Raw genomic sequence first — 26,556 nt, forward strand, 5'->3', positions numbered from 1 at the left:
TACAGAAACTCACCATGCAAAGTTTTATACCTTCCATGTCAGGTTAAACCTGCCAAAGACATGGGTTTTCATCAAAACCTGAAAATATTTGATGTTTACCTGATTATCTGGAATGCTGTCATGAACCATATTAAAATCTTTGTACAACATTGTGATCATCTCCACATTTACAGTAGGAAAATTTATACCTAGGTATGGCTTACGTCTTTATCATTACTATCATTTAGAAGGCACAGTTCTTAGGACTCTTGCAAAAAGCAAGCAAACAAACAAACAAACAAAAACACTCCTCCTTGAAAAATTCTATCTACTTCTCTCAGTAGTGTTACTTTGACCAGTTAGGCTACAAAAATATTCCTTCCAAATCTGTATTCTTTACTGTTATTTTTTTTTTTTTCACACATCTGTAACACAATGGGAATACTCTTGCCAGGTAGCTGATTCCTCCTAAAGAAAAACACTTTTTCCAGAAAGAACTTTTTAACAAAATGAAATCACACTTTAAATTTCTGGCTGACTTAATTTTGAAGTATTATTCACATTCGTACTGGAATATTTTCTGGATCTCTAATTGTGATCTGGTTACCAACTCAGCTTTTGCCTTCATACCTCCTTCTTTCAAAGAAATTTGGAAGAGTGGGAAACATTTTTATATCCCATTCCAGAGGATTTAAGTTCATTGTCCCCACACCCCGATTATATTAAAAATAATAATAATAATAATAATAAAATTCTGATCCCCACCTGTTGTGGTTTAACCCGGCTGGCAGCTAAACACCACACAGCCGTTCGCTCACCCTCCCCCCTCCCTCTCTGGGATGGGGGAGAGAAACGGGAAAGTGAAGCCGGTGAGTTGAGATAAAGACAGTTTATTAAGACAGGAATATAAGGAATATAATAATAACAATAATAATAATAATAGTGATAATGATAATAGTATTAACAATAATAATGTGTAAGAAAACAAGTGATGCACAATGCAATTGCTCACCACCCGCTGACCGATGCCCAGCCTATTCCCGAGCAGCCGGCCCCCCCACCCCGGCCAGCCACCCCTATATATTGTTTAGCATGACGTCAGATGGTATGGAATACCCCTTTGGCCAGTTTGGGTCAGCTGTCCTGGGTCTGTCCCCTCCCAGCTCCTGCTGCACCCCCAGCCTGCTCGCTGGCAGGACAGAGCGAGAAGCTGAAAAGTCCTTGGCCTGGTGTAAACACTGCTCTGCAACAATTAAAACATCAGCATGTTATCAGCGCTCTTCTCATCCTAATCCAAAACATAGCACCCTACCAGCTACTATGAGCTACTTAACTCTGTCCTAACTGGAACCAGGACACCACCCCACCCTGAAAATGCCAGTTCTGTGACTCCAAGCATTTAATTTGGCAGAAGCTGAGTTTGTTAACTGTATTTCTGATGTACCCAAGACAGTGTTTGTCAGATATTTGGAGTTTATGGACTCTGAAGGGCCAGCCCTATCCCCCTGGAGCTTGGCATGGAATGATCCTTACAGTCTTTGCATGGGGACTGAGCGGGGAGCAACCTGGCTGGGATGCTGCCATGCCAAAGACTCAGCTGCAGTAATGAGCCAAAGGGCAGCCTGAATAGGGTGCCTGGGGATAATGGCTGTTTTCTTCCAGACATTTTGTAAAGTAGATCCTTGTTATTGTGTCAAGTTGTGAATAAATGACATTTTCCCATTTGAGGTAAACATCTCACTGTTCAGTGCTGAGGACCAGCCCCTTAACTGTGCACAGGAGCAAAGCAGACAGGCTCATTTGGAAGCTTCCATGAACGGCAGACTACATGAAATTCCCAAATACATTCCTGTGGTACAAACTCTGTAACCTCCCTACATATATTTGCAGAAAACTGTGTGGTTATGATCCATGCAGGAGGCTCCTCCAGCAGCAGGTGGAGCTGTACGTTATGCTTTATCTCCATGGCTCAAAGCAGGTCTCTGTTGACATCAACAAGTTATAGCAGGCAAATGCCGAAGTAATTTGGAGCTTGTTTTTGGACCCAAAAGATATTCATGTAAATACAAATTATACCTTTGCAAAACAGAAAGGTGTCTGTGGGGCCCTTGTGAATAAATTGTCTCTAGAAGAACGGTTAAAAGAAACAATGTTAGAAATATGGTCAAAAGAAGAAGCAGAAAGGAATAAAGAAATAGGTGAGATGTAGCTAAAATGGGAGAAATACACACAAAATATTTTATATATATATATATATGTATGTAGTGGAATAGGCTGGTAAACCAGGAGCTACAGAGATCTTTTCCTATAACACTCATGTGAGAAATTGAGGCATATATACTTTTATGGCAGTGGGGAAAGCTTGTCCTACTTCTGTATCCACGTTTTTGTTTGTATTCTTCTTCAGAGGATTTTTGCATTTTCCTTCGTATAGTGTCTCTTTGAGTGCAGACAGCTCTGTGTGATTCAAACCCATCAGCAGATCAACTAGTTTTTGTTACTCCACGAGTAGCTGCTGTCAAGCACATGTAAGCCATCCCAGCCATCTGTCTGCTGTTCAGAAATAACTTTCAGAGGTACTTCCCAATCCTCCTCCTTTTGTTTCTGGTTTGTGATCTGGAAACTTCATTATTATTAGCTAAAATCCGTTTCAATGCAGAAGTTGTTCTTTTTATTAACTTCAGTTCTCATTCTCCCTCCAAACCAATTTTTTGTCCTTATATTATCTCACATAACACTAAAACACATTTTTACAGGGAAGAACTCATAACACAACCCCACTACAGATCATATCCTGTGACAATATGATTTTCTTCATGGCTGTGTGTAACAGGCAATACTCCACTTAAAAAAGAAAGTTTTAATGTTAGTCAGGCAGAGCCTTGAGATGGGTGAATCGATGCAGCTATACAGAAGTTAGTGGAGATTCACTGCCCATGTAATTCTGAATGAAGTCTGTTCCCTCTAGCAATGGGTGTTACAGGCTGATCTATTTTATTGCCTTCACTGTGTTATCAAGTTGTCTCCTTGATAAATTAATAATGTGGTTTTTAAAGAGCTAATTGATATTACTGTACAAAAGCCACAATTTAATTAGGAATACTGTAATTGCTTCAAGAAAGATTCTAATTCATGCATTTAAAACATGATCTTAGGAACTATTGCACTTATAGGATATACATTTCAAGTTTATACATTTTCTAACCAATTTGAACATTTTTTAATACTTTTTTTTTTTCCTACTGAGTCTACACTTTTTTGTTTGTTTGTTTCTTTTTTCTTTTTCTCTTCCCTTTTCCTTTAAGTATTTTTGGTTTTATACTGAGGCTGCCTCAGCTAGACAATGGGATGAAGGCTCATATTGTTGCCCTTCCATCCCTCAGAGTCTTTAGAAGATAGAGTGATTTTGACATAAGAGCAAATCAGAAATTCCACTGTTGGTTTTAAAGGCATGGCTGCAAAAATGTAAAAAGTTATGTAAAGTTATGTAAAAAAAAAGTAACTTAGAATTTCTTATGTAAAAAACCATAACATTGAACTTTAGTATAGATAGAGAACTCACGCTTCAACCTGCATTTAAGTGCCCAAAGTGAGCTGTCAGGATAGATCTTTCACCCATGTTTTGAGAGTCCTCCAGATTAAGACCTCTGTCTCTACTTCCTAATTGGGACTTCCCTCGTTAACACACACGGTATTCCCTGATCTAACTTCATTCATTCACAGATAGCTCTTGAAACAGCTCATACGATTATGCAGAGGGAGTAATTTACTACAGTCACTTACTGTAGTGTGTAAGTGTCAAGGGAGAGGGGAAACATCCTTTGTTTAATTTTGCATTGATATCCGTGTTGGCTGCAGTAAGGAAATAAAGCCCATTGTAGCCTCCCAGGCCGTACCAAACTGCAGGCCTGTTGGGCATAACAATGCTTTATAATGGAGCTTCCCAGCAGGCTCCACAGACTGATTAAAATGTTACTGCTTCTCTCTGTGTTATAACATAAATTGGGGAATTCCCCCTTGGTCAGAGTGCCAGGAGCCTTTGCAAATTGTGTTTGACAACTGGCCCGCAGGAACCGCTCAGCCAGAATAATTGGAAATGCCAACTTCTGTGCAACTTTGGAGCACTTCCTAACCGAACTTTTGGGGTTGGCCAGAATACAGAATCAGAGGCTGTGCTCTGCATGTTCTCCAATACAGTTTATTTGCAACCAGGAAGTGCACAGCCTTTTTTTTTTTTTTTTTTTTTTGAAAATTGGGACGGTCAGGAGGGGCTTTGGTTTTCACTTGTAATGAACAATGCTAACTAGACACACTGCCAGAATTTCAATGTGCTGAAACAATGCAACATATACCCAGATGTCCTCATGGCTTCAGCAGTTGTGGTGAGACCTGGGGACTGAAACTGCCTGCCTTAATATCTCCACGTGTAAAATGAACTTGCTTGAAATTGTGCTTTCAATAACTTAGTAGAATTAAAGTAATTAAATATTCATTTCCTTATTGTTGGAATGCTTCATGCACTAGTGCATTTGGGAGTTTGGGGAAAAGGTCTCCTTTTTCAAAGAAAAATGTAAGACAAAAGAGAAGAATAAAAGAAGGTTGGATGTCAGCTGGTCGATGAGTAATTCCTAGCATAGCGTTGTCCAACCAGTAGAAGTCTCTCCATCACTTATGTCATCTGTACTGATAGCTTCAGAAAAGAGGCAAAAGAAAGGGTTGGCATGGGGAACGTGCTGTGTTTATGTCCCTGTAAGAAGGGAAGAAGAGGCTATTTCTCAAAGAAGGGAAAGGAGGGTTAAGATGCTGAGTGACTGAGACTTAAAAGGACCTGCTGATACTTATATATAAGGTGTATAAGGTATTGAACGAGGAAGAAGAAGGATGAAAAGCAAAACAAAGGGTATCAGTTAAATCACGTGTTCTGGAAAATGTTGCACTCTGAAACCAAGACAGATTTAGGAATGACAGTGGAATAGCATTGACTTTTCATGTTTGTTGATGGCAAATCCTTTACAAATTGTCACAGAACATGACTATTTTCTTCCTGATCATTCATATTAGATAGAGCCTGTAACGAAAGTCCATGATTTATCTGTTGCATTACTTAAATAAGGGACATGATGATTAACAGATATTAAAAGAAAAATGACCCATACCGTCAAAGTCAAATGCCCACTCGGAGTTGATATGGGCAAAAGGCCGTTTCCTGGTCCTTCCAACTATCAGTGCAGTATTGCTGTAAGAAGCGATCACTACAGAGAGGAATGGTAACTGCCTGCAAAATGTAACCATGATGCTGCCAATCTGCGTTTGTTCCAGAGCAAAAATGTATTACAGTCAGGGGCATGATTATCATTCAGTAGGAGGTATCATAACAAGACCCAGTAGTGTCCACCTAGCTCAGAGGGCAGCCTGGAAGATGAATGACAGACACAGTTTGGGCCCCCAGAACTGGGCAGTTGTGGTCCTGGACAGCATGGGTTAGGTAACAAAAGTTCTGTGCTGTTGATACTTAAAACAGATTAAATTAGCATCGGTAGGCCCCTGCAGAGCAGTCATGCCAACTGACTGTCACGAAGATGTATTTTGAGATTATACAGTGGTACTTAATCTCCAGGGTTTCCAGTTCAGCACTTCTCTCAGGCAGAAATGTTTTCTTTCTTTCTTCCTTTCTCTCTCTCTCTTCCTTTCTCTCTCTCTTTTCCTTCCTTCCTTCCTTCCTTCCTTCCTTCCTTCCTTCCTTCCTTCCTTCCTTCCTTCCTTCCTTCCTTCCTTCCTTCCTTCCTTCCTTCGGATTGCAAGCAGTAGTCTTTGAAGATCTCTCAGCAGTCAGGCACACTACACTTGCACTTCCTGTACCTGCTGACACAGCCCAAAGAATTAAATAACCTTTGACATTCCTGCTGTGTTACCTCCACCCAGTGTCTCGGCATGACCTGTTTAGGTTTCTTCTTTCCATTGGCAAAATTTTGGAAGATAATTTTCTTTTCTGTTACTGCTTGAATGCTGGTAGAATTGACTGTGCCAAACCAAAAACAGCTACTGAACAAGTGCGCTGTTTAAGATACTACCTCCGGGGAGATGCTTAGTGCTGGGTGCTATCATTATTTTTCACCCAGCAGCTTGTTAACATCATTTGGCAGTTTTTTGGGTGTTGCTGTGATCTCAAAAGGGTTAACCGAAAGTCAGCGGCGATGCTGTAATCCTCCAGGACTACCAGCATGCTGCAGTGTTGTTGTGTCGGATCAGGGGGTTTCGAAGGAAGGAAGCTGCGTTAGCTCCTGCAGCTGCCTCAGTCACGTCTGTCATTTTGGGTCTCTGTTCCTAACAACATGGCTGACGTAGCAGGTAAAACAGATGACTGCCATAGTGTGTACAAAGCCATATTCTTTCACTCCCCACTGGACTCAGGAAATGCACTGCCCTGTAGTAGGAGCCATCACCTCCTCAGAAAACGATTGCCATGTGTCAGGAACGTGCAACCTAGTTGGGGGGAAAGCAAAAGCGTGTTTGACAAACAACCCTCGTCCTGACTGCAGCGATGAAAACAATGAAGGTAAACCCAACTGCCCTCTGCCCTACTTCTTGTGTGCTGTTGGCAATGAATTCTCTAGCAAAATAACCAGAGGGAGCACTTTTTCCACAACATTGCTATTTTCTAAAATCTGCATTGGGTTTGTCCTTACATTGACATTGCAACCATCTGGTATGAGCGGTTTGATATGAAGTGGGGCAAATCCACCCTGTAGCTTCTGAAGAATTACTCTTAGTGAACCATGCTAGTTTTCCCTTTTATTTTTAGAAAGACTTCATGCTTTAATCTGGGGAGAGAAAAAGTGATTTGGAAATATCAGCCCTGGAATTTAACTTCAACTGTGTTTGCAGTCATGTAATGCAGCTTCAAGTTCTTTTACTTGGACACATATTGAAAAATCTGATATATTTAGATACATAAAATCCTTGCAGGTTTAAAAAATAAAATAAAAATAAAAACGATTTTTGTTATCTTCTAGGCAGAGAACTGAGGCACAGAAAGGGTGAATCCAAAGTCACAAAAAATGTCCATGGCTAGGCTATTGACCTAATCTCTGGATTAGTCTCCTCTGCCTGTCTCTCCCAAGGTACTGACAGACATGATAGGAAAAGCTAAATTTTCTTGGTAACATTTTTTTTTTTCCTTTGTAAATCTCTGTTGCACTGAATGTACTCAGCTTCAGGATAATCACTGAGCAAGGCAAGCAGCAGGCCAAGGGCAAAGCTGAGACAGTGACCTATATATTCTGGGGTGCATTGTATGCATGTAGTGATTCAGAGTGGGTTTGCTGGGAACTCAGAACAAGGGGTCTGTTATGAAGTGTCCTGTTTGCATTCTTTCCTCTGGGAGACTCAGGGAACACAAAACTTCTGCCACATCTTCCAGTCTTACTGGGAGACACACAAAACACAGAGATGGCTCCACTGGATGAGACTGCAAGGCCAGCTTCCTGCTTAATATAGTGGCCAATAATGAATGTTTAGGGAAACGCAGTAAAAAAAGGCATGTATGCTCTTCCCATGGTGTACCTTTTCATCTTCTAGCAATAGGTGGTGATGGATTTTTAGATTTGTGGTTTACCTCCAGACTGTCACATTTAACAGGGCTCAGGAGACATTTCTTCTATGAACGTGTCTTGTCCCTTTTAGTCCATTTTTCCTTTTGACCTCTGCAACATCCTGTGTCAATGAGTTCCACTGCTTCTTTCTGCACTCCATGGAAAAACACTTCCTTTTGTGATTTTTTAATCTTGAGGCTCCATAATTTCCACTGGGGGCTTCTTGGTTCATTTTCCAAGAAGCAGTGAATAGTTGTTCTGCTTGCCACAGATTCTTTAGATACCTGATAATTACCCTAGGTTGTATTTTCACAGAATCACAGAATGGTTGAGGTTGGAAGGCACCTCTGGAGAACAACTAGTTCAAACACCCTGCCAAGCAGGGTCACCTAGAGCACGGATGAAGGGCCCTAGTCTCTGCCTCAGGGAAACCTATTATCTTGATCATTTTCTTCTCCTTTTCTAGTTCTGCTATAATATTTATGAGTTAGAATGACCAAAAGTACATTCAGTATTCAGACTATGAGTGCACCATGGCTTAATGTAGTGGCATAAAAGTGTTTTCTGTTGTATTCTTTACTCGCTTTCTGGTAGAACTTAACTTTCTCTTTATTCTTCTGACTAATGCTAAGGATTCATGTAACATTTTCTGAGAAATATTCACAGAGGAAGGAAGAACATTTCCTATGGTCCGTATCATCTAAAGAAAAAACAAACTCATTTGAACAAGAAAACATCAATGTGCTTTTTGTGGCTTTAAGCCTTTCATTGTTGGCTGAAGCAAGCTGACCCTTCTCATCCCAATACTTGGAGGGGTATGATGGAGTGGGAGATATCACAGATCAAGAAAGTCGTGCAAAGTGAAAGCAGATGGAGTGAATGTCATTGTAGCCCAAGGATTTCACTTGAAGATCTGGAATGTAAAGAAAATGTAGATTTAGTGTGGTACAGAAGAGCTGTGGGTTCTTAGTCTCACTTGAAGGTAAAAGAAACTTGCTTAGGTCACTGCATTTTACATGGTGAGATTGGGCAGGGGGTGAATAGATTACAGGGCTGTGGTATTGGGAAAGCAAAGGTAGTTGTATTGATTGTTTATCTGACAGTGATGTGAAGAAGAGTAGGGAAATTCTCCCGTGTCAAACAAAAAGCTTGGATACTTTACAGCTGCCTTAAAGCTTAAGCTATTAACCACACTATTAAAACATGATTTAAATACTAGATAGGGTTCTGGTGATTTGGATTTCTCAGTACTGATGCTGAGCTAAACTGGTGTCCCTCTCCAACTGTAGTTTAAAAGCAGGGCTTTCTTCCATCTCTTTCCCTGGCTAACGGCAACACGAGATGCATTCATTCAGATTCATGACTGCATAGATGATCGACCTCGCTATCACAAGGTGATCATGAAGCAGGACATCCTTGGCTGGTGTGTAGGTCATGTCATTATCTCTCTTCTAGCCTCCTTAAAAGTTCTTGGAGGTACGTGGCAAAGTGCTGCAGCGTGCCCACCCTGCGTGCAGCCCCGAGGCAGCAGGCACATAGGGCAGGCCATGCTTTCCTTTGCCTCAGGGTGCAGCGGCTCATCAGCCAGCCAAGGGCAATGGAAGCAGAAAGGCAACATAAAGCCATCCTTGTTTTCCTGTTCTGCCCTACTGAATCCTGTTTTAGGGGAGGGAGGATCTGTGCCAGAGGAAGACCAAAGGTTTCCTCCTGCAGATTTGTCAATGCCCTTTTTATTAATTTCCAAGGAACACAGAGACAAGCATTTCCTGCACTCAGCAGCATCCCCTGGCTGCCTAATGAATGAGTCACATAATGCAGCTGCCTGAGCTTTCTTGCAAGGTGTGGCAGCATTTGCCATCAGGACATCCAGGCTCTCTCTGCAGCTCTCCTGTAATTTATGCGTCAAACAGTTCTTTTCACCATTAATAGCTGTCTTGGGGAAAGAAAAAAAAGAAAGAAAAAAAAAAGACATTAAATGAGAAGTCATTATTACTCATTCATATGTGCTTGGAGCTGTTCAGCTGGGATGTGGGCTCAAACAAACATTTGAAAGGCAGTAGGCAATCACCCCGGCCAGACAGCATTTTTAACATGAGCTCTTCCACTCTAAGTTCCTGTGGTGCTGCACCATCTTCACCTTGTAAATTGCGATGAGATAGCAGAATCCAGCCCTTAAAATAGCATATGATAGCCCTGTTTCTACCAAGATGATTCATGCAGAAGATAGGGCAGCAACCATTATGAAGGAAAAGTTGAGGTGGTGTTTGTGAACTGACACAGCTCCTGCTAGCTTGAAATGCTGTCAACAAAGGGGCTGCATTGACAGCTCCTGCAGCAGAAGGGATCTGAGGGAGACTGGCTGGTAGGAGAAGTTTTGTCGTATATGAGAAGAAATTTATTTTCTTAAAGAAATGCACAATTTGTCACAATTGTAAAAGTATAAAAAAAGACTATTGGCCCAGTGGCAGGAAGCTCGCACTCCCCTCTTCGCAGCACCCAAGTCATCTGCAGACTCTTGGTCCCCTGAGCCTGACCTACAGCTGCAGCTGCAGCAAAGCTGAAGAACTGAGGTGAATTAAGGCTGATTTCTCATCCAGGGAAGAGCACTGACCTCCTCAGACACTCTGGGCCAAATCCATCCCTGGTGTGACAGCACTGGAGTTACATCGGGCTTAATTTTGGCAGAAATATCTGCACAGGCTTTCACAGCAACAAAACTGTGCCTTTCTGAAGTAAGGGTGGTGAAATGAATCAGGTCAAAGGAGACTAAACAGTGGGTAAAACCCTTGATCCCAGTTAGGAGTTTTGCCTGCTCGGGGACAGGGTTTGGCTGGCTACGGTAATCATGGGGTGGTTACTGTGTACTCCAGACATTGCATAACTGCCCATTTAAATTACTGCGAATGTTATTCAAAGCTCAGGATTTAATTCTTTTGAACATTAAAGTGTACAGCCCAGTTAACCTCTTCTTCAGAAGTCACTGCGTATTATTTCCACAGAAGTGTTATAATCTTATTTTTTTTTTCTGTTTTAAATTACAACTTTGGTAATTCTTTTTCCCTCTTAACTATTATTAGATTTTTGTTTTCAACATGCTTGTGATGTGCATGTACTCCCTCAACTACTGTCAAATTTCCCAAGTCTACCATCAACTCTTCAAAGATCTCCAGGCATCAAGTTAAATATCTGGATTTGTTCTTAGATAAAGTACCAGGTTTTGGTCTCATGACAGAAGTCAGTATATAGTCATTCCAGTAGAACAGGAACAATTTTTAAAATTCTGACTCTTAAAATTTTTTACACTGCCTGTGTTGTGCTGTATTTCAGATTTAAATTCTTGACAGTTCTGTCAAATTTGGTAAAAATAAATCATCACACATTTTACTCCATATTCATTTAATTATTACTTAATTATCATAGTTACAAACCATTTAAAAAATCCCCCCCCCTTTTTTTTTTCTGAAAAGTTTTTGTTCTTAAAAGGTACTTCAGTGTTTTCGATATATACTTTAAACCCACCCAGTTCCCATTCTTCATCATTTTATTTTCTTGCATGCTCTGCAGGATCCCATTCTTCGCTTTTGCAGTTTGCTCAGCTGAGTTCTGGCCACTGGACCAAGAAGTGTAAAGATGCATAGTTGCAGAACAGCTCATTTATTTTTCCACTGGGTTTGTTTACTTTACCATTGCTTCTTTGCTCTTGACTCGCAGAGGTACAGATTCTACCTAGAAGAACAGCACCAGGAGGTAAACTTGTCTTTAGTTTAAAAGTAGACAGATGGCTTTTAGTGCTGTCCCTACTGGGATCTGAAGGTCAAACAGGGTTGCTTCTTACCTCTGATGATCTGTTCCAGCTCTTCAGTTTCATAAAAAATTATGTTGATTATTCAAAAGAAGGAATTTGATTCAACTGAGCTCTCTTATCTCATATCTCATATGTGGAAGTTTAACTGTTAGTAGCAGTAGAAATTTTCTTCTCATTAAAGCCATTAAATGGCTTCTGAATACACTGAAATGGCAGATCTGTTGGAAAGAAATAATTTACATAGATTTTACTAAAAATATAATCTACCACCCTTTTCAAAAAAAGGAAACAAGTCACACTCAAATGACAATATAACCTGCTTCAGTGATATCAAATAGTTTGTTTTGGATTTGTCTGGATTTTATAATAGTTGATGTGTTAAGATTTCCGGGATTTGTTAAGGTACTCTTTTTATTTCACTGGTATTTATGTTTCTTACACACTTTGTAAAGAAAGAATGGCTTTTATTTAATAATGCACATAGTAATTGGAATATTATTCTAACAACATTTGTCTCCCTTTGCCAAAGCAATTACATCATTGTAAACTACATCACTTTAAAGCCTCCCCGGTAGAACAAAATGAATAGTGTAGCTAAGATTCCCTTCAGAGGAGATAGTAACACTACCATGTTTCACAAACTTACCAAACTGTTCATTAAAGTAACGCAAAGTTTTATTTCAACATCCTTGACACAAAACACCGCAAGTTTTCTCTTGAAAACCTAGTAATTTTTTTTTTTGAAAAATACTACTTGTTTATTTATTCATTTTTAAGTGGTTAATTCTGAAACAAAACGTTAAGTGCCCTATGGAAATCTTTTATTTTTTGACTGAATGAAATGCTGTTTCAAAAGTCACTTTGGGCTAACTCATAATTAAATTCCTTTTTTTTTTTTTTTTGTTTTGTTTTTCCTTTTCAAAAGTGCCTGTGACATGACAAAATAAGCTGTTGGCAAAATTCTGCTCTTTAGATTGCCGACGTCATGTAAAATGGACTCCTTAAAAACAAAAATTAGACTCTTGTGTATATCACTGATTTTTTTCTTCCAGTTATCAGCAGCATTCAATGCTTAGTACTTGTATACCCATCTTTCATTTTCAAATGCCTTGCTTGAACATACAAATGGATCTGATTTAAATCTTCTGCACAACCACAGCTGTAGCATGTGAGACTGTGGAAAGGAGGAAGGAATAGCCTTACAGACTTGTTACTTCTCCCAGTAAACCCAAAACTGATGCAACTTTTGTATGAAGACCTAAAAACTGTTAATGAAGGTACTGACTCATCCGTTCTTGAATCAAGCCTTCAAATCAGTTTTAGTGCCCAATAGTGCCAAGAAAAGAACTTTGACTATTCCAAAGCAATGCCCAAGCTGTTTCTTCCAGAGCTCAAACAAACTGAAAAGCATTTCTGTGAAACAGCAGGAGAATTCTGGGTAATGATGGATGAATAAATATGCTCAGCATCCTGCTTTCCTTCAGAATTCCTATGTACAGTGCACTGTAGTGAATATTTACATTTCAATACCCAGCATGCTTCCTCTGCTCTTTCAAAGCTGTCTTGAATGAGCCCTGAAGCTGCCCAAAGAGGGTTTGGGCTTTACTGGGTATGCGAGTATGATTTAAAACAGGGAGGTTTGTTCTATTCCCCTATCCCAAAACTGTCAGGAATGTAACAGTATAACTCCTTTGCTAAGTAAGTAGTCAAAGATGCCTCTTTCTTGACAAATCTTCTCCTGAAAGCCGTAGCATTTTAACACTACTTGAAGTTATTTAATTTATTAAAAAGAAATATGACTTCATGTGACAGATATGAGTTGATGGTTTAATAATATATGCTATTGAATGCAAAATGGTGATATATCTCTACTGTCATGTTTTTCATTCTTTTGAAAAAATATACCCTTATGCTAGAGTGATCTCTTGTTTGTCTATCAAGGTATTAGTCAACTAACTGACTAGAAGGAGAAGGTCCATTTAAGACTAGGCAATATCTTGGATTGGATTTGTTTGCAGAGGCTTACAAGCTTGCATGAAGAACATCAGAGTTACTTAAAAATGTATGTAAATGTTGAAAACATTTATTGTAAGAATCTCCCAAATAATGTGATTGACTTGCATGTCTTCTAAGTAGTCAGTGACGCAAGGTGTGTGGCTATGCATTTGTCACTGATTAGACAAATTAGATCCTGTTAATGCTTCTGTGTTACAGAAGCATTTCTGTTGCATATTGGGCTAGGCACAGTGGGTATATACATTCCTCTGGGAAAAAAGCACGTGTCCTAAAGAATTTATGATCTGGGAAGAAAAATTTACTATTGTAAAAAAAAATGGAATTAAGACAATGTTAGATCAAGACAACAGAGAGAAAAACACATAAACCCATCAATCCTATGTCATTGTGATTTAAATGAGTTTGAATAATGCAATGGTTTAAACATTTTAGTTTAAAAACAAACAATCAAAAAATAAATAAATAACCGCAGCAAGACCTTCAGTTCTGCATCCATGAAGAATCATAAGCCATCACTCCCTGCACCAGCACAAACATGTCGGAACCTGTGCAGAAATCCAAGGGGTGCACAGGTTGCATGAGGAGTAACGTGGAAGAGGCACCGTAAAGTTAGTTATATGCACATGGATAAAATATGCATAAAATAAATGCAGCTGTGATCACTATAAATAGTTCTTTTAATAAAGTTTTAGTTTGATAAGTATGAAACCCTTTCATGTAGTAACTTAGTATAGGCAATACTAAAGAGGATGAATCTCTCCTATATCCAGGAGCTGTGGTGCTCTGTGTGAAAGAGAAAACTGAAAACTAATCAGAGACTGAAGCGTTCTGAACACACCATGTTTTAGTTTGGAAATAAGAAGGGAAGCCAGCCTAAACATTATATAAAATGCAAAATTCCCAAGTAAGTTTTAGCTTGGAGTGAGTAGGCATACAAAATGTTGGAGCTGAATCCATTTTTTTTTCAAGCAAAGGGAAAGAGTCTCATTGTCTTCACTGGACTGTGGTCACTGGATTTGGATTTTAGTAGACTGTAAGAATTGGAAAAATGATAAGCTTTACAATATATTCATTAGATTTCCATTTTCAGTTACTGAGATCACTTAAATCTCTTTGCATCAGCCATACCTTTTTAAAATGGTTATTAAATCTAAGATTTCTCTTTTTCTTCTCTGTGCCTACCTGTTTGGTCTATTAACATTTCAAGGAAATTTATTAAATTATGTAGGTCCAATATAAAGCTCAGCAGGACTCTGATGCTCTCTGTGGTATTGCGACATAGATCACATACTGCCATCCTACTCTGTACAGTGATATAATGCTCAACAATAAAGAAGGGAAACAATGTCTAAGGGATCCCAGGCAAGGGAGTGAGAAGAAGGTAAATGCTATATTCCTCACATTAGAAGTGGTTAACTTTTAATTTTAATGTTGGGGTGGACCATTAATTTCACTGAAACAGCCTGTGTGTTGAAATAAGATCCTTCATAAATGTTTGAGGGATAAAAATTCCTCTTCTCTCTGAATATGTGTTTACATATTTTAATAGCAAGGTTTACAATTACTTATTTATATAATTCTGCCAGGAGTCCAGTGTTGTGCAGAAATGAAAGAAATCCCAAATCTCCATGTTGAATCATTATTTTAAGTATTTTAAGAACGTTGTTTATCCACTTCTAACACTTGCAAAGTAATTCCATTTGATAAATACAAAATTCCACATTTTATTTCAAATGTTAAGGCAACAAATTTCTGAAACAGCAAGACAGAATGATCGTTGTGGTGTCTAGGCTTGTTAGGAATAAAAATGGATGATTGTCAAACATTCATCAGTGTTCACTGGTTTCCATGGAATCTTTTTCTGTAAGAAGCAAGATTTTTGGTGTCCTGAACATAGTGGCACCATTTAACTTCTCAACAAAAGACGTTGCATTTCTGCTTTGCAGTGCAATTGGACAAAGCACAGTACGTTGCATGAAGAATGTTTTATTTTAAATTGTTGTTAAATCTGCTTCTGATACTCAGAACCAAATAAATTTTGTTTTCTTCTAAATCTAATCACCTGTTAGGTGGAATTCTCCTGATGGTATTCTTTTTAATAGGGGTTAAAATTTCTTGTTTCCTGTATGAACCTCTTGGTAATAACATGAAAAAATTTAGTGCCTGTAAAACCAAGTTGGCCCCTTTATTATGAAAATTATTTATACAGATGTAGCAGCAGAAGCTCCACACTTCTCACTGCAGATGAAGCCTTCCCTGATGCAATCTCTTCTTTTCCTTTTGAGTTTCAGAAAAGTAGCAACAATCTTGTTCCTCAAACTGCTTATTTACATTTGAATCGAAAATTAAATAACATTTGAGGATTTTTTTTTCTGCAAAAATGAGGAAGTCATTCCTTTAACTTCACCAAAGGCACTCTGCTTTGTATCAATGTACAAAAGGGTACAGTTCAGCTCAGGTTAGAAATGCCCTGTGCATGCTGGCTGGATTTGTTCTGCTGAAGAAAGAAGGGGGTTTTGTTGTTGTTTGTTTTTGTCCTATATAAAACCTTAAAAGATGGCAATTATAAAGGAAAAGATCAATATTTTTTAACAACAAGGCCTATTTTACAGAGCTGGTAACTATGTTTATTTCTAATTGAGACCATTTAGCTGTTCTGAAAATTGGTCATTATCTTTAGCCATCTAAGCACACGGGACTGATTTACAGACCTCTTATATTAAGTATCTGGAGTTTCTATTGATTTCATGTCTGAAAATCAGGCATTTTTTATTTAGCTGCTAATTGAAGCTGAGCCACTAACTTAAAGATCTCCAGTTTGAAAATTTGGCTTTGACTTTTAAATGCAAATGCTTTATGTAAAGCTGTAGTAAAAATGGAGAAACTGGGGTATCCTGGGGTATTTCACTGTTTGTCTCAAATATTTCTTTTTGAACAGTTTCAGTCACCTTCCTGCAGTGTTTTAAAAAGGTACATGTGTTGTGTTACACAAAATACAACAAAAAATATCAGGAATAATTTCCAAGACACAAAACATTTTGTGAAAGTTTGAAAGCATCAACATATTTGAAAATATGTTGAAAGAGAATGGATTTATATGACACAGACACTGGTCTGGAGGCTTGTTAATATGGCATTAATGTCCCAGGATGTTTTTCTTCACTGTAATTGCAAACATTCCAAAATATCTCTACCTGAATCTATCCTAAAAATTGAAGAGTCAAGGCAAACATTCTCAGGAATACAAATGCTGAGCAAAGTATGTTGTCTTGAATATTTGCTTCTGAAAACAATCAAGTGATTTACATTAAAAGGCTGGTTTCTATGTTTTTCAGATGGTGTATTTGCCAAGTAGTGAATATGTCCTAAGGCATCTTTAATTTGAACTGTGTGGTTTAGATACATAATGGTATTAAATGGAAAAACCTATGCTAACACAACATTCAGGCTGAAATCATTCAATTGGTACACGCAAAAATTAGGGTTTCCCATAATGTCAGCATATAAGGTGTTCATGTTACAGTAGCTGTATGTCTTGTGGAACAGATTTAGTAACAGTAGTGAGTAAGACATTAAACCAAAAGAGAGAGAGAATAACCAAAAAGAGAGAGAGAATAGCTGGTGACATGTCCTAATCCTGCAGTCAGATATTTATGCTTGACTGCATAAGCAGGTGTTCCTGCTCACGTCAGTGGAGCTATACAATGACATATGGAGAGACCTTTATCACGATACAGCACTGGAGTTTGTCTCTCTTCTCTAGATAGTTACATATTTCTTATTTCCATCTTTACAAGTATTAATCTTTAAATTAATCTTATATAGTAGAGAGATACTATTATCCTTGTAGTCTTACATTTAAAATCTTACAGTTGAGAAACAGGAAGATTTTAGGAGGGGAAGAAGGAGAATTCATCCCTCATCTGAAAATTGCCTGTCTCTTTAGGTTGGTCACCTAGGCTTGCACCATGCTTGAAATAGCGTGGGTACTTATTGCATCTTGTGGCAGGCAGGATGAACTTTGTGTAGAGGCTGGTCTCTCTTATTCTACTTTAAAGAAGAACCTAGATGACTTTTGTAGACTAGATACTGAAAATTTCAAAGGGTTTAAAATTGAGAAGAATCCTGAAATGACCGATCTAAGGTTGCAGAGAAAATTCTGCGGCTCAGAGTCTCATCTACTAGAAGCTTACGTTCTCCCCTTTGGATGCCATGATCTGTCTTAAGGATGGCCACCTTAAGTGATGTTCCCATCACTGACATCTAGCATTTCCTGAGACTGTCAGTGCTTGTAACTATGCAAATTTAATTGAGGATTTAATAATAGACTAACCACATGTGTGTGTGTTGGGGGGGGGGAGGGGAGGGAACACGACGTGTAGATTTTGTTTTTCTCCTTAAAGCTAGATATTCTTAAAAAGAAAATGATATTTCCAAAAGTTCTTCAGCTTGAAGAACTAGCTGGTCTGGTACTTTTACTTTTCCAGAAAATTTGAAAGCTGAATGACTATTCAGCTATAAGTGTTATATTTCTGGTTCACATATGGGCTAAAGGAAAAAAAAAATGTTCAGAAGTGCCAGGTATTAGTCTTGCCCTTCTCATAGTGAGAAAGAGTGCCAAGTAACTTCAATGAGAGAAACATTAATTCATTGTCAGTAAGGACTTTCAGATGTTCCCTGCTTCTGATTTGTACATGTAGGTTTTGTACCAATGTGACTATTAGTTTAGAATGGTGTAGGGTTTGGGAAAGACGTTTTTGTGTTTTTGCTTTTTCAATCTAGGTAGACCTAATTGGACCTAATATAAAGAAATTTATCCCACTGTAGTGTATTCTCTTCCTTTGTAGGGATCATCTATACTGATGTAAATAACAGTATTTTGTGTTAATTAACTTTAACAAATGGTAATACAGCTTCTGTGTCTAGACAAGACTTTTGCAAACCACATATACAGGTTTAACAAACAATAAGTCCACTGTAGCTTTCTGTGCTACCTTTGCAACAGTAGATTTTTAGGCTATCATGTCTCTGGTTCAAACCCAAATGTTATTTTTTAAACAAATAAGGATAACTGTATTTGTTAAACATGGTGCATCTGATCTAACGCCTACTGCAGTTGTTGTGGGTATTTCCCTTAAGGCCCCTGGGCTTTGGATTGGGTTGTAGGTTTTGTAAGTTTCATAAAACACTCTTTTAGAAATGGTTGAGTAAAATGACTCACAAATACAAATATGTTTTACTGTAGCTTCCTTTTTCAACACATTTGAACACTCTCATAGCTAATCTCTACGAAAATAGACCACCATCAGGCAGAAATTAAGAATAAGAAGTTTCACTTCAAGAAGTGAGTGTTTTTAGAAAGTTGTGAGCACATTAAGGTAGTGTCATAACATGGAAACTATCTTGCAATCTGAACCACTGTGGTCACTGATGTTACCTGCTATAATTAACTTAGCAAAGTGAGTTGAAATGCTTATTCATCTGGGCACTTAACAAAAACAGATTTAAGCATCAATTTAAATAGGCAAAATAACTTTGCACTCTCTTTTTGTGATGATCTCAATATTACAAAACCGATGCATTGCAGCATGTTTTAAATTCCATTTTGCATCTGTGAAGTCATACCCTGTATTAAAGACTAATCACTTGCCAATTTGATTTGAAGAACAAAAAAGAACAAGTGAGCATCTGGGAAGAAAATATATAAATGTTGACTTAGATTAACCAAAGAAATCCCCGAAATGATAGAGGAATCATTTGGCTATGAAAAGTATTCACAGCCTGAGATCATGCATGTCATAATTGATTGTGGAAAAAAATGTATCCTAAAAAACCATCAAGAGCATTCATAGTTATCATATGCTCTTACATCTTAATTCCAGAGTCTGTCCATGTGTGTCTGTCAATGTGTAGGTATGACTCCTGTAACAACGATCATGAAACATCCATCCCCAACTGGAACATTTTGGGACCGTATATCATCATTCAGATTTACTGAAAATTCGTAACACTGTAATGTGGTCATTGCTAGCTTAAGTAGATTCCTTTTGGACACATTCCAAAAGGGGTTAGCTGAAATGCTAGGGTTTTTCCGTAAGGTGAAGAAAAGATTACTTAAGGTTGTATGAACCAAAACCAAAAAATATTGTGTTGGCAAAGCAAAAAGTGTCAGCAGAGGCAGCAGCAGTTACCATTTGGCTAACCAACTTGCTCAGTCTAGTGAAGTCTGAATGGCAGAGTTCCCCTGTAATAGCACCCATGTGTGATGTACATTAGTATTGTTGAGTAGTTTAGCCAGTGTGCTATTTCAGAAAAAGCTAGCAAGGATCTCTCTTAGCAACCGAGGGTGCAGTTTCACATTACACCTAATACAGTGTGACTGCAGGCTGCTAAGAATATGAGCAATCCCCATCCATTACCCACAGCTGTAACTTCCCACACTCTTCCTTCCTCTGAGTCTAGCAATTGTGTGGCCATAGGGCAAAATGGTTCAGCTTTCTCATCTGAGGGAAAACAAATCTTTATCTTTCTCTCTCTTCTTTTCTCTCTTTGTTTCTCCCCCACCCCTACCTCCTCCAGTGGTGGATGGATATTTGTCAGATCAGCAAACTGAGCCAACCCCACTTGCAGCTGTGTGACTACAGGATCCAGTGTAAATGCAAGGCAAGGGGTGGGAACCCACAGCTGGGCCAGGAGGATTGTTTGAAGTGGTCCCAGATAACATACCAGATCTGCCAGTTTGGGGAGGAATCAAGTTCAAACCTAGCCTGCAGCTATACCGCAATCAGTAGCTATCATTAGATGACATCAGATAAAGCTGTATTATACTCAAGTTTAAGGTCAATATTATACTCTTTTCAGCACATTTCCACATCAGGCTACTACATGCTGCTTTGATTCCAGAGAACATTCTCATACGAGAGGGCTTGTTATCATATTTTTCATCCCCAAAAGGGGACTGAAACACAGGCTTAATGCTTTCTCCAATCAGGGTTCCAGAAATATGGTTTGCCTGGTTTCTCTGATTCATCTGTGATCAGTGAGTCAGAGTGGCTTTGGGAAGTGGATATTTTTTAAACGATCCAAGTTTCCTGTTTTTTAAAATGCAAAGTAATTGAGATCATTGAAAAAGATCTTGATACTTCCAAACATGGCTAGCTCAATAGATCTGCTGGATTTAAGATCTCATGCAATGCTTCTGTTCACATATGAAGTTTGAAATATGGCCTGAGCATGACAGATTTCTTCTTAACACTATCTAAAAGTCCTGAGTGTGACAGCATACTTCTAAGAAAGGACAAAAGGTTTGTCCAAATTCAGAATCCTTTGAGGAAGACAACACAGAAACTCAGAATTCCACGGGCAAAGAGGCAAATTGGATGTCTGGTAGGATAAAGGAAATATTCCCATTTTTTACAGCTGGAAGAATGCAGGAGAATAAGAATTTACAGAGGAAGCCTGTAGGAGAAGCAGGAATTGAATAGAGGTGTTCTAAATGCCAGTCCAGAGGTTAATCTTCCCTTCTTTTTTGAGAAAAAAAAAAAAAGGAACAGGAAAAAATCTTCAGTTTTATTTAAGTTTCTGAGATTTCAAAATGTTTTCTATTCCATACAAGCCAAAAGCTTTAGATTTTTTTTTTTTTAATTTTCATTATTTATTTATTTATTTATTGAAAAAGTCAGTAAAATCCTGACATCTCTCTTCTGGCCTACTGGATGTTTAGTTACTTGTAGTAATTGAAAGAGTTTCACCACGAAAACCTGACCTCTGATTTCCTCTCTCTGCTGCTTTGCACGTAAATGTCTTGGTGTGACTTCCAGGGCCTTTTATGTTCTACCCCTACTCTACTTACTTACTCTCAGGCTGTATTTAGAGGCACGACTGAGGTGCCATGATCATATGGCACAGATCATTAAGCAATATACTCTTGACAGGTATTGTCCTGATGTAAATCAGCTGTAGCAGAGACTTGGAACTTTTATAGCTCATATCCCACACCAGCAGTCCCATCACTAGACCATATGCGACCCTAAGGTAAATGAATCTGGGCCTCCCCTTTCAATCGGAGACATCATTCTTGTCAAAACTAAGAGCAGTCTCAGTTGCCACAGTGGGGACTGTGAGTGAGGGGTTTCAGAGGAAATTTTCAGATATGCTATTCTAAAATGAAAAGTTTGAGTCAGAAAATGCCCAACAAGAGATGATAATAAGCATTTCTTCACTTTTAATAAAAAAAACACTGATTTGATACTGCATGTAGGGCATGGGGAGACAGTCAGAGAGCTGCCTGTCTAGGCTAGAGCCATGCAGAGTCCACATCCAGCCTGGGATATGCAGAGAACAAGAGATTATACGCTGTCCCTGATCGGTGTCCTTTACACAGGGAGTTGCCCCTAAAGTGCTCCTTCATTTCAGAGGAATTATAGCTGTTTAAGGGTGTGAAATAGCTGTGAACAAGAAAGGAATGTGATACAAATTGTTCTATGCAAAATTCAAATTTAGCTTGTCACTGCCACTGCATGTGCTTCAGCAATAGCCGTTTGCATAGTCCCACAACAAAACATCTAAATTATGCATTTTTACATTCCCTGGATAGCTAAACCCTGCCACTGACTTCAGCTGAAGTAATTTTGACCTCACGAATGCATTACAAATGCTTTGTTAGGTGACCACCAGAGATTGTGGAAGCAGATGGCTACTCAAACTGCAGCTTTAAGGAGGAGACGGTCTGATTTGCAAATATCATTGCTCCCTGTCTTCTTCTGTTTAGGGGACCAGCCTGAAGAAAACTATCCTATCTCTCCTCCTACCCCCTCACCCCCTGACCAAAAAAAAATACTGAGATCTTTACCCAGCACTGCACACAGTGCCTGTGCTATCAGAGCTGGCTGTTGCACAGGGAAAGAAAACATAGAAAAGGAAAATAACAAAAATGAGCTCAGTTACCAGAAGGGACTTTGAGGAGTTAACACCAGCCACATATCAAAAAAAGCAGATCTCTAAAATCCTCCACAAGAGTGAGGATTTGTATGGTTATATCTGATGGAAGGATTTAATGGGCAGGGTCACTGGCCTAAAACAATAAGAAGGATGGAAAATCTTGCAGCAAGGAACAAAGCTGCAAAATAAATCAAGATTTGATGAAGAATAAAACCAGGAGGAGATTATGGAGAAAAATAATGAAAGAAAAAATAATATAAGAGCGAGGAGAGAAAGTTCACAAGAGGTGTAAAGAATGGAGTTCCTTTTAAATACTGCAGGCAAGATCTTCACTTCTTTGTGCAACTGGAAACAAATCCAGCAATCGCTGGAGACTGAGCCCAGAAAGCTCTTTGTACCCCTGCCAACAAATTCATAATGTGAAGATGGTGCTCTTCTAAACAGAAGGATAAGATTCTGAAGAAGGCTGTAAAATTTTGGGGGCAGGACATGAAACAGAAATGTTTCAGGATCCATCACTGGCTACTTTAAGGGAGAAGGAAGAAGTGAGCAGCATTAAAACCTGCTTTAGAACAGTAAATATAAAGTACAGAGTTTTCCTTTCAAATACAGTTTTAAATATCAAGGGCACATCATAAAAGAGAAAAAGGAAGAGATTAAATCCCTGAAGAACTGATTGTGGTTGGAAAGCTGTCTAGAAATACAACCTGAGTCCAATGTAGAAAAGAGACAGCGCCATGATATTGCATAGCAAATTCTTATTACCAACAGAAAGGTGAGATTAAAAGACAGGGATAAGAAGACAACAAACAAAAAATCACAAGCATCTGAGTATTCAAGAAGATTTGATTAAGTGTTAAAAATAATATGAAGGAGAGAATAAGATGTAGAAGGCAGAACATCACAGCAAATAATAGAAGCAGAGTTGAACTCCTGGAAATGGAAGTGGGAAAAGGGGAATTCTGAGGCAGAAAGGAAAACACTGGGCAAGAGAAGGTGCAATTGTAGCAGAGGAGAAGTGAGCCAGGATACCAGCCTGTGACAAATATGTCGCAGGGTCACAGATTCGCCTGTGTTTGCAGTCAAGAATTTTCCACTGCTCCCCTGAGGAGGGGCTAACCACCCCTCTCCAGAAGAGGACCAGGGGAATTGAATTTCATACTTTTTCTGCAGTAAGGAATATTTGGGTTTCTAGAGGGATGACAAGGGAAAGTGACTAGGCAGTCAGGGAATGCTGAAGGGGAAATGCTTTGAAACCAAAAAAAAGAAAAAAGAAATGATACGTTGAGAAGACCTAGAAGAAAGGTAGATTTTCAGTGTCTCTTATAAGGAGGTAATTATTTTTAAAATAAGATCCTATTACTGCATATTCAACCATTTATAATGCTTAAACTGAGAGAATACTTTGAAAATGAGGAAGAATAAAATAATCTTCGTAGAATAGGAGAACCAATGACAATTACTCTCATAAATTTTTAAAGACTTTGTTGAGAGAGGACTTTACAAACAATAGAGTGCTACACCTGCCATTGTTCCATTACAAGAAAAATACATGTGAAAACCATGGGAACTGAGCCATTCCTGTTTGTTGAGTGGGAGAGAGGTGGAGCAATTTTATTGGCTTAATATATTGTGTTTGTCTTTGAAATCAAGTTGCTAGATGAAGGAGGCAGATGTGTCTGATCAAAAGTTACCTATAGGTAACAAAAAGTAACAAAAGGTAATGAAGGTAACAAAAATTGCTATCATAAACGTTTCCTCTTTCCTTTTTCAATTTCCTTGTATAGCTTTTTAGATTTCTGGTAGCATTCTAGGAAGTGGAAGTTACCTTCCTGGGGGAATTTGTAATGAAGTCCTAGATCCAGCTGATGAGAGATCAGGATGGTTGAGAACTGTCTGGAGCAGGATATTTAGAAAGGTTACAAATATGTTAAAAGAACTGGATCTGAGTAATATTTGGAGGGTGATGAATCATGATTTTAGAAATTCCACTTACTATTTCATACCAGAAGATACACATTCTATAATGGGTATGCTATACGAGTTGTGTCTGTCTACAGCAACCTACCTGTACATCTATAGCAGTGATCAGATGGTCTGAACACTGCTTTGATAGATCTGACCTGTGGAGCAATTTGGGTTCAGCCAGCTGCTATACATAGAGACTAGAGGCAGTTCCTTTATATGACCAATTGAAAGTACAAGAACTAGGGAGCAATTCTCAGAAATATTTAGGAGACAATGGTAAAAGCCATGAAAAAAAATATATACAAAAAAAAAAAAAAGGAAATGTGTGCTGGCAAGACCAAAAGAAGAGGTAAGAGGCATCCTTGTCAGTAAAGCTTCCTCCCTTTAGAAGTCCAGAATACAAGATGAACAGTATTTAACAAAGGCTTGTTTTGGAGAGTGTAGTTTTAAAGCAAGGAGTGGATATGCCTTTAAAAATCCAAGATGCTTAAGGTTTTAGTCCCTGGTGATTTAAAGTCTGAGTTTTACAAAGGCTTTAGTGAGTTTTCACTCCTGCATTAGTAGGCATTTAATGTGATCAAGCCAGGAGGACAAGATGCTTCCCCTAGGAGAGAAATAGGGAGAATTGTAGCATGTAAAGGGAAGAGAGAGTACAGCAACTACTTGTTGTATAGATCTGTATCATTAATAAATAGTAAAATGAAGTGGAAATACGTTGGCAGATTGAGAAATGAGTATAATACAAGTGACTATACAGTACCAAGTATTTCTCATCTTATTTGTTAAGATTGCTATAGGTAGATGGACTGCGTACAGGCAAATGTCCAAACAGGCTATAGCACTGCATAAAAACAACATATCTCTGCACCCCCCAAAAATTGTTTGATCAAATAGAAGGGAATATATGGAAGATACGGCTTGAGAAATACCTTACAGTTTTCTGTTTTGTGCAAGAACTCCTTAACTTTGGAAGAGTCAATGGATCTTACCACAGATTGATTTAGTTTGATAAGAAGAGTTATGTAAAACAACCTGTACCAAAGTATGCATTTTTGCTATTGTACTTTCTGTGTTAGAACAGGATTTTCCTCAAGGCAAAAGGCAGTAAATATAAATGTGGTGAGGCAAAAATGCAGGCTACATACATCCAAGAAGCTGAACCTGGAGTGTTAACTTTCAAGTTAGAGGTATTCAAACTGATGACAATAATAATCAATAAATATATCCTACTACTTCAGTATGACAGTATCTGTGATACTAATCTTGTGCCCTGCTGTGCACAGCTGGGCACAGCTCTGGCTTTGCTGTGCCTCTGGCCATCCATCCGTTGTCCTCAGGAGGGCTTTGCTGGGACATCACCGCCTGCTGGGCAAGGCTGAGCTTCCCCTCCCCTCTTCTGTCTTGTGGCTCTCCTGGTTCTCCTGGAAAAGTGTCATAACAGAGCAGAGGTTTCGTGTTTGTGGCCACTGGATACCTGAAGAAAATGGCAGAGGGAAGAGCCTGTTCCAGGGATTGGATTTTTTTGTGCCCTGAGTGAAGGAAAGGAGAGGAGGAAGTCACTGCACACTTCTGTAGCTTGAGGGGAACCTTAGCCAGTCCCTGCTGAGCTCACACTCCCTGGGTGTGAGGGCTCCTGGGAGAAGAGAAGACCCCTTTCTACCACCTTTGGAACACCACTGACCTCTTATCCAGAAAGTTTGAAAATACTGTGATATTGTTTGGAGGGAAAAGTATTACAAAGGACTCAAATAACCTTTTAGAACTTAATCGAGCATTGCCCTGGGGAAAGTCTACTACTGGATGGGAGAAAAGATGTCAGGTCAAATTGCTAGAGAAGAAGCAAAGAAGAGGAACAGATACTGAGAAATAACAGATCACATTCCCGACCACTGAGGTAAGCAAAAGTTCACTGTGCGGCTTGCCTATGCTCCTAACCATTTTCTTTGATTTTTTTTTCTTCTTTTTTTTGAAAACTTTTGATGAAGATGCTTATATCATAAGGACTGCTGCTTACTGAAGGTATGACCTGCCATACCTTCAACTCCATGTAATTCCTGTGCAATTACTTCTCTTTGGCCACCATTGTGGTTTGTTTGCATTTTAGTCTTCTAACACTTATTTAAAATGTCAATTCACATTTCTTCTTTGCACCCTAAAGACTTTCCTCTTGCAGTCTACCAGACCCTGCTTAGGAGGGTGTAAATAGCTAGCAGTGGCAAGTGATAGCAAAATGCAGTTTACAGCAATTATTCTGGA

The 26,556-nt window shown here is 38.8% G+C and overlaps 1 protein-coding gene and 1 long non-coding RNA gene across 5 annotated transcripts in view; one reads left to right on the plus strand and one right to left on the minus strand.

Annotated features, from left to right (window-relative positions):
- LOC310895207 overlaps positions 1-1,029 on the minus strand; it is a 25,739-nt gene extending 24,710 nt beyond the window's left edge. Inside the window, exon 1 of one of the 2 annotated variants that reach the window (XR_014580535.1) lies at positions 992-1,029. This is a non-coding gene — a long non-coding RNA (uncharacterized lncRNA). The remainder of the gene's footprint in view (positions 1-991) is intronic. The other variant, XR_014580536.1, reaches the window with a different exon arrangement.
- Positions 752-26,556, plus strand: part of LOC310895204 (uncharacterized protein) — a 127,560-nt gene continuing 101,755 nt past the window's right edge. For 2 of the 3 annotated variants that reach the window (XM_083826169.1, XM_083826168.1), the window contains exon 1: positions 752-6,535. In XM_083826169.1, the coding sequence (XP_083682295.1) occupies positions 6,337-6,535 (199 nt within the window). In that variant the 5' untranslated portion in view covers positions 752-6,336. Of the gene's footprint in view, positions 6,536-17,753; positions 26,195-26,556 lie in introns of those variants that run through there. The other variant, XR_014580531.1, reaches the window with a different exon arrangement.

This window comes from Anser anser (genome assembly GCF_964211835.1).
Source record: "Anser anser genome assembly, chromosome: 2".
NCBI lineage: Eukaryota > Metazoa > Chordata > Aves > Anseriformes > Anatidae > Anser > Anser anser.